The 12643-nt window shown below is 41.0% G+C and overlaps 1 protein-coding gene across 2 annotated transcripts in view; it reads left to right on the forward strand.

Moving 5' to 3' along the window:
* NLRC4 (NLR family CARD domain containing 4) overlaps positions 1-12643 on the forward strand; it is a 47586-nt gene that overhangs the window by 8459 nt on the left and 26484 nt on the right. For both annotated transcript variants that reach the window (XM_014781275.2, XM_087436944.1), the window contains exons 2-4: positions 4306-4432; positions 6448-6708; positions 7538-9532. In XM_014781275.2, the coding sequence (XP_014636761.1) occupies position 4432; positions 6448-6708; positions 7538-9532 (2257 nt within the window). In that variant the 5' untranslated portion in view covers positions 4306-4431. The remainder of the gene's footprint in view (positions 1-4305; positions 4433-6447; positions 6709-7537; positions 9533-12643) is intronic.

Raw genomic sequence — 12643 nt, forward strand, 5'->3', positions numbered from 1 at the left:
AGAATTCTTGATCTTTCAGTTTATTCAGCTTTTTACTTGATGTTAGGTTGGAGTAACAACTTCCTTAAATGCCAGACCAGAGACCAGAAGTCAAAAAGGCTTCTTTCAAAAACAGAGATCAGGGGCCAGCTGGGTGGCATAGCAGTTAAGTTCGCGCGCTCCTCTTCAGCAGCCTGGGTTTCACAGGTTTGGATCCTGGGCATGGACTGACGCACCGCTTGTCGAGCCATGCTGTGGTGGCATCCCATATAAAGCAGAGGAAGATGGGCACGGGTGTTAGCCTGGGGCCAGTCTTCCTCAGTAAAAAGAGGAGGATTAGCAAAGCTTGTTAGCTCAGGGCTAATCTTCCTCACACACACACGAAAAATAGAAATCAGTAAACTAATTTTAAAATTTATATATTGGGGCCGGCCCGGTGGCGCAAGCGGTTAGGTGTGCGCGCTCTGCTGCAGCGGCCCGGGGTTCGCTGGTTCAGATCCCGGGCGCGCACTGACGCACTGCTTGGCAAGCCATGCTGTGGCGGCGTCCCATATAAAGTGGAGGAAGATGGGCACAGATGTTAGCCCAGGGCCGTCTTCCTCAGCAAAAAAAGAGGAGGATTGGCGGATGTTAGCACAGGGCTGATCTCCTCACAAAAAAAAATAAAAAAAAATAAAATAAAATAAAATTCATATAGAAATTCAAATGATTCTAAAAAAGAACAAAGGGGCTGGCCCGGTGGCGCAAGCGGTTAGGTGCGCGCACTCCGCTGCGGTGGCCCGGGGTTCGCTGGTTCGGATCCCGGGCACGCACCGACGCACTGCTTGGCAAGCCGTGCTGTGGCGGCGTCCCATATAAAGTGGAGGAAGATGGGCACAGATGTTAGCCCAGGGCCGTCTTCCTCAGCAAAAAAAGAGGAGGATTGTCGGATGTTAGCACAGGGCTGATCTCCTCACAAAAAAAAAAATAAATAAAATAAAATAAAATAAAATAAAATAAAATAAAATAAAAAAGAACAAAATTGAAAGATTTACACTACCTGATTTCAAGACTTATTTTAAGGATATAATAATCAAGACTGCGTGATATTGGCATAAGGACAGACATATAAATCAACAGAACAGAATAGAGTCAAGAAATAGCTTCACAAATTCAACGGGTAAAGGATATTCTTTTCAACCAATAATGCTGGAAAAACTGGATATCCCTATGGGAAAAAAAATGAACCCCAACTCTTTATCTCACCTCATAAACCAAAATTATCTCAAAATGGATCAATGACCTAAATGTAAAAGCTAAAATTATAAAACCTCTAGAAGAAAACTTACGTGAAAATCTTTGTGGCTCAGCTAATCATCAGGGAAATGCAAATTAAAACAGCACTAAGATACCACCTCACGCCTGTTAGAATGGCTATAATCACCAAGACAAAAAACAACAAATGTTGGAGAGGATGTGGAGAAACAGGAACCCTCATACACAGCTGGTGGGAATGCAAATTGGTGCAGCCTCTATGGAAAACGGTATGGAGATTCCTCAAAGAATTAAAAATAGAGATGGCCTATGATCCAGCCATCCCACTACTGGGAATCTATCCAACGCACCTGAAATCAACAATCCAAAGAGGCTAGGGCCGGCTCCGTGGCTTAGCGGTTAAGTGCGCGCGCTCTGATGCTGGCGGCCCGGGTTCGGATCCCGGGGGCGCCCCGAGGCACCACTTCTCCGTCCAACGCGAGGCCGAGTCCCACGTACAGCAACTAGAAGGATGTGAACCTATGACATACAACTCTCTACTGGGGCTTTGGGGGGAAAAAACTGAATAAATAAAATCTTTAAAAAAAAAAAAAAAAAAAAAAAAAAAAAACAAAGAGGCTTATGCACCCCTATGTTCATTGCAGCATTATTCACCATAGCCAAGAAGTGGAAGCAACCTAAGTGTCCCTCGATTGACGATTGGATTAAGAAAATGTGGTATATATATACAATGGAATACTACTCAGCCATAAAAAAAGACAAAATCGTCCCATTTGCAACAACATGGATGGGCCTGGAGCGTATTATGTTAAGTGAAATAAGCCAGAAAGAGAAAGACAAACACTGTATGATCTCACTCATATGTGGAATATAAACCAACACATGGACAGAGAAAACTGGACTGTGGTTACCAGGGCAGTGGGGGTGGGGAGTGGGCACAAGGGGTGAAGGGAGTCATATATGTGGTGACGGACAAACAAAAATGTACAACCCAAAATTTCACAATGCTAGAAACCATTAAAACATCAATAAAAAAAAAAAATCTTTGTGGCTCAGGATAACAATGATTTTGTAGCTAGAACACAAATAGCATAAGTCAAAGAAGAAAAAATTAGTAGTTGGACTTCATAAAAATGAAAATGTTTTGCTCTTCAAAAGATGTAAGAGAATGAAAGGCAAACCATTGTATTAATCATGTTTTTTATTTTCTATATTTTATGATGCTTTGCTATCCTGGGAGCTTTGCTGGCTGGGAGAGACTGCCCGGACCAGGGCTAGCAATTTCCTAGGGACAGCAAAAAAACTTGCCTGTGACTGTGCCTTTCAAATGCAAACCAAACAATCCAAAAACCATATCCCCAACCATCAACTTAACTAACTCTCGCACCCAAGCCAATATGTCCCCTGCCCTAAATTACTCCAGGGCTACCCTTAGAGCCCAGAGTCTGCTGAAATTATTCAAACTATCCAATCCTAAACTTGCTCAAACTTGCCTACCCTGCCTCACCCATTCTTTCCTGTGAAAACTGTGAGAGGCTCCGGGATAAGCTTTTTCCTTTGCTCCTTCTGCCTCCTGATCAACTCTGATACGTCCATGTGTGGCCCTGTGTGGCATGGCACGTCCTCCTTCTCTTGGGAATTGTAAGTAATAAAACTTCTCCCATTGGCATTGACTTTTCCATTCTGTCACTCAGTTACCTCTGTAAATTAAATCATGGGTACAATCAAAACAATGACAGATTGGAAGACAATATTCACAATACATATATTTGACAAAACCTTGTATCCGGAATCTGTGAAGAACTCTTAAAAGTCAATGATAAAAAGACAAACCACTTTGTAAAATGGGCAAAAGATTTGTACAGATACTTCACAAAAGATGTATGAATGAACAACAAAGTACATGTAAAGATGCTCAACATCATTAGTCATCGAGAAAATTAAAACTGGGGCTGGCCCAGTGGCGTAGTGGTTAAGTTCGTGCACTCCGCTTTGGTGGCCGGGGTTCTCAAGTTCGGATACTGGGCACAGACCTACGCACTGCTCATCAAGCCATGCTGTGGCGGTGTCCCACATATAAAATAGAGGAGGATGGACATGGATGTTAGCTCAGGGCCAATCTTCCTCAGCAAAAAAGAAAAGAAAAGAAAATTAAAACTACATAATGAGACACCACTACCTACTCATTAGAATGGCTAAAATTAAAAAGATGGATAATGGCAAGTGCTGGTAAGGATTTGGAACAGCTGGAACCATTGGTGTTACATGCTGGTGGGCATGTAAAATGATACAACCACTTTGAAAATGGTTTGAAAAACAGTTTGGCACCTCCTACAAAATTAACATACACTTACCACATGACCTAGAAATTCCACTTCTAGGTATTTACCCAAGAGAAATGAAAACGTATGTCCAAAAAGCTACTTGTACATGAATGTTCATAGTAGCTTGATTCATAAAAGTCAAAAACTAGAAATAAACCAAATGTCCATCCATAGGAGAATTGATAAGTAAACTAATCTGTTCATACAATGGAATACTGCTCAGCCAAAAAAAAGGACTGAACTACCAATACATGCAAACAATAAGGTGAATCTCAAAAACGTGATGGTAAGTAAAAGGAGCCAGACACAAGCATACATACTATGTTTTTTCATTTATATGAATTTCTAGAACAGGCAAAACTAATTTATAGTTAAAGGAATCAGATCAGTGGTTGCTTTGGTGGGGAATAGGAGGGATGGATTGTAAAGGGGCACAAGGGAACTTTCTGCAGTGATGGAAATATTCTAAATCTTGACTGGGGTATTACTGACTTAGGTGTATATGTTTGTGAAAGACTCTTTGCATTTTATTGCATGTAGATTACACCTCAATGAGGTTGATTTTAGAAATGAGGCAGTTTAATACTTAACTGTTATAGAAAGGTCTCAAAAAATATACTAAATGAAAAAAAAAAACGGATGTCAAACATTAAGTATATTGTCTCCTTATTTGGTGTGGGAAAAAAAAAGAATAAGTACAAAAGTGACAATGGTTGCTACCTGACAGTTTCTGGTTCTCTTGTGGTAGTTTTACAGAATGAGGAGCAGTTTTATAGAAAGAAGAGGACAATATTGGGATCATCTTTGACCTGTCCACTTGGAAATAATATCATCTACTGAGGTATAGAAAAGTGGAAAGCTTTTATTCAGAACAAGTAAGTGTACTAGAAATAAAATCTGCCTGATTATATAGTGTGCTACCAAATACTGATGATATTGAATAGAAAATCAATTCATGCCTTACCCTCACCAGTTATATGTGGAATTCCCAATAATATTCTTCTGTGGTTTTGAGAATTCAGTTACTAACACAGCAGCCCATGATAAAAGGCATAACCAAAAATAGGATAGGATTACACAAAAAGTGACTAGGTGTATATTTAAAAATATTGGTCCCCTGCCATCACAGCAGAAAGCTATACCTGTCAAGATCATTGTGAAGAAACATGGTGTATGTAGATCTAAGTGGCAACCAAAATGTAACACTTTGATGACTGGGTGTAGATCTGTATCATCCAACGTAATAGCCACTAGCCACATGTGTCTATTTAAATGTGGATTTAAATAAATAAAAATTAAATAAAATTTAAAATTCAGTTGCACAGTCACACTAGCCACATTTCAAGTGCTCAATAGCCACATGTGGCTAATAGCTACTCTATCAGACAGTGCAAATACAGAACATGTTCATCATCTCAGAAAATTCTACTGTACAGCGCTGGTCTAGACAGTGAGTCTTTTAAATAGTTAAAGTATCAGTGTCTTAATTTTACAGCTGAAGAAATGTAGCCTCAAAAAGGCTAGTTTTATGACCTTGTGGAGGTCTCTAGGACTTTCTGAGGCAACATTTCTTCAACTGTAAAATGAAGACTGTGACTAGACCCGGACTTAGAGGTCATGTCCACAGGGAGGATGTAGAAGCCAAGAGAACAGATGAGATCCCAGAGGGAGAGAGATGAGACTCGTTGATAAGGCATGTAGACGAGGATGTGGTAACATTCCAGCTGAGGTTAGTAGTAGAGATCTGTGACAGAGAGAAAGGGAAGCTGGGGTGGGATCCTGGGGGTCGGAGTGCCTGATGGTGCCTTTCAGACCAGAGAGGCCTTGGGGCCTTTGGGAGGAGCACATCTACTTAGATGAGTCAAGAAAGATTTGAAAACCAGCAGCAGCCTAGCCCAGCAAGAAAACTAGTACAGACAGCATCTGAGAGTGAAAAACCAGGGAGACATTTCCCGGAGCTGTCACAGACTGCCTGAGTACAGTGTGGTCTCTATTTGAGAGTTAGATCTTGGAGAGCCAGACACAGAAATGACACAGCCTCCCCAGGGACGATGAGAGGTGAGAGCTTACACAGGATACAAATAACTGTTTTGCAGTCATACTCTTCAGAAAAGACCAAATTCTATGGGCAATAAAAGGGGCTACTCCTTTTAGTGGTGACAGCAGAGTAATGGTTAAAAATAGTAGCTAACATGTATTGAACTATTACTTCGTATGAGATACTATACATGAATTCTCATAACAACTTCATAAGTTAAATACTGTTCTCAATCCCATTGTACAGATAAGCAACCAGTGGCATACTGGAGCTGCCTCTTACTGTTTTGTGAGACCTGATTGTTGATTTTTCATGATTTTTGCTAACCAGTAGTCATATGTTGTTAGCTTGAAATTGGCCATGGTGGCAATACTTATAACATGGAGATTGGTAAATGCTACGAATTAGGGCCTTTACCCACAGAGAGCCAGTGTGTTCAACATTTTGCAGCACAGCACTGAAATAGGCTCAAAGAGGTTTGGCAATTTGCCAAGGTTACACAGATAGAAGCAACGGAGACATCCTAAGCCAGTCTCATTACTCTAAAGCCCGCAGTCTTGACACCACGACCTCAATGGGGACCCTTTTATACTAGGGGACGAGATGGCTCTCTTACTTCATTACCAAAGAAAAACCATCTTGCTTACCAAGGACTCTGGGATTAGGGATGAGGGGCTTTGCAGAGCTTTTCTTGAGGGCCTGGAATTTAATCATTTGGTATCTCCATAACTCAAGATGGATCCAAAGGAAAAAAATGCGTGCTCCTAATGCTCTGGCAACATGATGCTGATATGCACAATTTATTTTTATTTATAAATAAATAAATATGTATATTTTTCTCCATCTCCTCAGTGAATTTCATAAAGGAGAATAGTCAAGCCCTCATTCAAAGGATGGGAATGACGGTTATAAAGCAAGTTGTGGATGAGCTATATGTATGGAATGTTGTGAATTACGAAGAAATAAACATCATTTGCTGCGAGAAGGTTGAGCAGGATGCTGCAAGACGGATCATTCACATGATTTTGAAGAAGGGTTCAGAAGCCTGTAACCTCTTTCTTAAAGCTCTTGAAAAGTGGAACTATCCTCTGTTTCAAGACTTGAATGGACAAAGTAAGTATCAATTTCCTTGTATCTGTTCTACAAACAGAATAAACCATGAAGATCCATAATCCCCATGATAGAGCCTCTGCTCTCCTCTCTCTTCATATCACTGGTAGTGAGCTTTGGTCATGCTAAGGAAAAGCTCAGACACTGTCAGAAAAAAGCTCCCATTAGATCATTTGATGGTGAAGCCAAATAAGTAACTCCAGGGTCCGGGAATAAATGATTTAGTATAGTCTCTTTTCAAAATCAAATTGGACAATGAAGGCACTTAGGAAGTCAAGGCAGTAGTGGTTCTCAACATCCCTTCCTCTGATGAGGACTATCTGCGAGTGCATGGCCCAGTTGACTACCTGCTCTACGATCCAAGCACTGTGGTAAAGAGAGCCTGACTGTCTAAAGGAGCATGATTCTGCATTTCATGAAATATTAATTTAGTTTTTATTCCTTTAAATTAGTAAATTATTTCATGACAGATTTTAATCAAGGTTAAGGCTTGATCTGGTGAAAGTTACCCCTAACCATCATTCTCAGCCATATCCCCACCATTCTCATGTACTTTCCTTAACCCAAACACAGGCTCTTCCCATTTCCAATCAGCTGCTATAGATTTGGTGGTGGAAAGGAGGAAACACAAGGCAAAAGAGGAAGAAGGGGTAAAAGGTGACAGGGAAAGGCAGGAGTAAATATTTGGAACCCTTTGTGCCAGCTCAGAACTGGGGAAGGTCAAGTCACCAAAGGAAGATTCTCAGCATTACTCACCCTTCAACCCGCTGAACTCTAGGTTCTGGGGAGACACAGAATTGGGTCCTCTTTAACCTCACCTCTTCTCTAACAGGTCTTTTTCATCAGATATCAGAAGATGACTTAGATGATTTGGCTCAGGATTTGAAAGATTTCTACCATACCCCATCTTTTCTGAACTTCTATCCCTTGGGTGAAGATATAGACATTATTTTTAATTTGAAAAGCACCTTCACAGAACCTGTTCTATGGAGGAAGGACCAACATCATCACCGTGTCGAGCAGTTGACCCTGAGTGGTCTGCTGGACACTCTTCAGAACCCCTGCATCATCGAAGGGGAATCAGGCAAAGGGAAGTCCACTCTGCTACAGCGAATCGCCATGCTCTGGGCCTCTGGAAAGTGCAGGGCTCTGACCAAGTTCAAATTAGTCTTCTTTCTCCGTCTGAGCAGGGCCCAAGGTGGACTCTTTGAAACCCTGTGTGATCAGCTCCTGGATATACCTGACACAATCAAGAAGCGGACTTTCATGGCCATGCTGCTGAAGCTACGGCAGAGGGTTCTTTTTCTCCTTGATGGCTACAATGAATTCAAGGCCCAGGAATGCCCAGAAATTGAAGCCCTGATAAAGGAAAACCACCACTTCAAGAATATGGTCATCGTCACGACCACCACAGAGTGTCTGAGGCACATCAGGCAGTTTGGTGCCCTGATTGCCGAGGTGGGGGATATGACGGAGGACAGTGCCCAAACTCTCATCCAGGAAGTGCTGATAAAGGAGCTCGCTGAAGGCTTGTCGCTCCAAATTCAGAAATCCAGGTCCTTGAGGAATCTGATGAAGACCCCTCTCTTTGTGGTCATAACTTGTGCAATCCAAATGGGGGAAAGTGAATTCCACTCTCATACACAAACAAAGCTGTTCAAGACCTTCTACAAACTGCTGATACAGAAAAATAAGCACAAATGTAAAGGGGTGACTGCAAGTGACTTCACTCGCAGCCTGGACCACTGTGGAGACCTAGCTCTGGAGGGTGTGTTCTCCCATAGGTTTGATTTCAAACCGGAGGACATGTCCAGCATGAACGAGGATGTCCTACTGACAGCTGGACTCCTCTGCAAATACACAGCTCAACGGTTCAAGCCACAGTATAAATTTTTTCATAAATCATTCCAGGAGTATGTAGCAGGACGCAGACTCAGCAGTTTATTGACTTCTCAAGAGCCAGAGGAGGTGACCAAGGGGAATGGTCATTTGCAAAAAATGGCTTTCATTTCAGACATTACATCCAAGTATAGCAACCTGCTCCTGTACACTTGTGGATCATCTGCCAAAGCCACCAGGACTGTTCTGAAGCACCTTGCAGCAGTGCATCAACACGGCAGCCTCCATGGGCTTTCCATCACCAAGAGGCCTCTCTGGAGGCAGGAATCTATGCAAAATGTGAAAAACTCCACTGTGCAAGAAACTCTGAAAGCCATAAACATCAATTCCTTTACAGAGTGTGGCATTAATTTATTCCATGAGAGTAGATTCGAATCAGCCCTGAGCGAAGAATTTGAAGACTTCTTTCGTGGTAAAAGCTTATATATCAACTCAGAGAACATTCCTGATTACTTATTTGACTTCTTTGAACTCTTGCCTAATTGTGCAAGTGCTCTGGACTTCATTAAACTGGACTTCTATGGGGGAGCTACAGCTTCACGGGGCAAGACCACAGAAGACGCAAGCAGGACCCACGTGGAAGAGTCCTCAGGCACCTACATTCCCAGCAGGGCTGTGTCTTTGTTGTTCAACTGGAAACAGGAATTCAAGACTCTAGAGGTCACACTCCGGGATTTCAGCAAGTTGAATAAGCAAGATATCAAATATCTGGGAAAGATATTCAGCTCTGCTACAAGCCTCAGATTGTACATTAAGAGATGTGCTGGCGTGGCTGGAAGTCTCAGTTCGATCCTCAGCACCTGTAAGAACATTCAATCCCTCATGTTGGAAGCCAATCCCCTCACCAAAGAAGACGAGCAGCACATCACATCTGTGACAAACCTGAAAACCTTGAGTATTCATGACCTACAGACTCAACGGCTGCCAGGTATTGTAAACATCAGCAGTTTAAGCTATAATCAAGCCTGGTTGGGTACTGTGGAAATATTAGATATCATATAGTTTTGCTTTAAATTTTCTATTAGTTTCTGCCAGGTGTCAGGACTTGGAAGGGAGGTGGGAGGGCTGGGAAGAGAGGTCCTTGTTGGCGGAAGGCTGTCAGATCCATCCTAGGGAGGATTCCCAGAGCTGAAGCTATATAGTCTGATTGAGTAGCTACAGAATTTGTATGGTAAAGTGTGTTTGTGTGTGTGTATAGCAGGTTAAGCTTGTCGTCAGCAAACCCTCCCCCTTGTTAGCATCTCCGTTTCCACCCAACACCCATTGCTTCCCTGCCAAGTGGCAGCCCTCCCCCTTCAAGTCTTGGAGGAAATCCAGCCTGTAAACTAATCACCCACAGGAGCTAGTTGCTACCTGTGTAACTAGATTCTCATCTAGGAAATTGCAGAACATACCCAGCCCCATTTCCACCCCAAGTATCGTTCATTTTGAAAGAAGATGTGGGGAACAGATTTTGTCTAGCACGAAGAAGTTTAAGGCTTCAGACAACAGACATGCTGGGGCGATCTTTCTGGGTTAAGGGGAGTTTTTCCCAAATTCAAAATAACACTAAAGGTGAGTGTCTCCCTTACCTGTGTAGACAGCCGTGTCGCCAGGAGCAGAAGCTACTATGTGGTGTGAAGCTATGGGCTGCAGGAGCCTTGCTCTACTTGACTGTAATCTGGGATTAATTTTCATCCACAAGCGATTCCCCATTCCGCTCTCTCTCACTTGTCACCCTGTAGAGGAAATTTTCTATCATTTTAAGAATCTAGAATCTTTTGCACAGATAATCTTTGCGACCTCCTACTCAATGCACGAATCCCTTCTAGAAGATTCTGGATAGTCACCCATCCTTTATTAGACTACCTTCTATGTCAGGAAGCTCACCATCTCCTCTTGATGTCTATTCCTTTGTGCTGATCTTGCAAACTGGACACCTATGTGCTGAATTTGGCCCACATACTGTTCAGAAGTTTTCTTTTTAATCTTTGCCAATATTTTGTTCTTAATTTTTTGAATCTAATTTATTTTTTGAGTCATATATTCACGTGGTCCAAATTATGAAACAATCCACAGTGAAAAGTCTCCTTCCCTTCCCCATTCCCTAGCCATGACTCTTCTCCCTGAAAGAGTTACCAGCTTTGAAATTGGAAGATATCGTGTGAAAATACAGGTTTCTCATTTCTCTTGAAAACTGCAGATTTGGCAACTGCGGGTCCACATCCTCACTTGGTAACAATTGGCTAGAGCTTCATGATCTGCTCCTATGACCTTTGGACAAGACACGTGATCTCCAGTTGAGCACAGAGCCCACCCGTTCTACGCCTTATAATCGCATTATCTCCCTGGTCCTTTCTGACATTTGAGTTTGAAATCAGTGCTTATTCTCTCTTATAGCTAAAATCCAGATCCCTGTCACGTATACCCAAGATTGTTTTCTATTTTTGCCCTCAGAATCCTCCTAGTTCATCCTTTTTTATTGCTGAATAGTATTCCATTGTATGGATGTACCACAGTTTATCTAAACACCATTGAAAGACATGTAGGTTATTTCTAGTTTGGGCAACTATGAGTAGAGCTACTATAAACATTCTTACACAGGTTTTTGTGTGAAAATAAGTTTTCAGTCCACTTGAGTAAATACCTAGGAGTGGGATTGCTGAGCCATATGACAAGTGCTTGTTTAACTTTTTAAGAAACTTCCAAGCTATTTTCCAGTTTGTACCATTTTACATTTCCAATAGTAATATATGAGAATTTTGGTTGCTCTGTATTCTCACTAGTGCTTAGTATTCTTTGTGTTTTTCTATTTTTGTCATTCTGCAATAAGAAAAAAAAAAGACAATACCAAGTGCTGACGAGGATGTAGAGCAACTAGAACTCTGTGTGTAGTGTTATCTCATCATAGTTGGCTGATAAAAGTTGAAAACTTTTCTTTTTTCTTGTTGGCTGGAGGAATATTCACCCTGAGCTAACATCTGTTGCCAATCTTCCTCTTTTTTTTTTTTTTGCTGGAGGAAGATTCACCCTGAGCTAATATCTGTGCCAATCTTCCTTTACTTTGTATGTGGGTTGCTGCCACAGCATGGCCACCAACTAGTGGTATAGGTCCATGCCTCGGAACCAAACCTGGGCCACTGAAGCAGAGAGCACTGAACTTAACCACTAAGCCATGGGGCCAGCCTGAAAACTTTACATGTATCTGTTTGCTAACTATATATCCTCTTTGGTGAATTGTCTGTTCACATTTTTACTCATTTTTAATTGGATTATTTGTTTTCTCAATGTTGAGTTTTGAGTGTTCTTTATATATTCTGGATACAAGCCCTTCAGATAAGTTATTTGAAAATATTTTCTCCCAATCTGTAGTTAGTCTTTTCATACTCTTAACAGTGTCTTTCATAGAACAAAAGTTTTAAATTTTGTTGCAGTTCATTTTTTCTTTTATAAACCATGCTTTTGGTGTCATGTCTAAGAACTTTTTGCCTAACTTCATGTCATAAAGATTTTTTCCTATTTTTTTCTTTTTAATGTTTTACATTTAGATATATGATCCATTTTGAATTAGCATTTGTATAAGGTGTGAACTTTAGATTAAAGTCAATTTTTCTTGCATATGGATATCCAGTTGTTCTATTTATTGAAATGGCTACTCTTTCATTTTTGAATTGCCTTTGTAGCTTTGTCAAAAAATCATTTGGCTAAAATTGTATGAGTGTATTTCTGGACTCTGTTTTCCTATTGATCTATCATTTGCCAATACCCTTGCCTATCCCTTGCCAATACCACGTTGTCTTAGTAACTGTAACTTTATGGTAAGTCATAAAATTGATTAGTATTATTTCTTCAACTTTACTCTTCTTTTTCAAATTTTTTTTATGTTCTAGTTTCTTTGTCTTTCCATATAAGTTTTAGATTCACATTGTTTATATTATCAAAAACTTCTGGGATCTTGGTTGGAATTACATTAAATCTATAGACCAATTTAGGGAGAATTGACATTTTTTTTTTTTTTTAAAGATTTTATTTATTCATTTTTTCCCCCCAAAGCCCCAGT

This window comes from Ceratotherium simum, chromosome 11, assembly GCF_057802395.1.
Source record: "Ceratotherium simum simum isolate JZ-2026a chromosome 11, ASM5780239v1, whole genome shotgun sequence".
Lineage (NCBI taxonomy): Eukaryota > Metazoa > Chordata > Mammalia > Perissodactyla > Rhinocerotidae > Ceratotherium > Ceratotherium simum.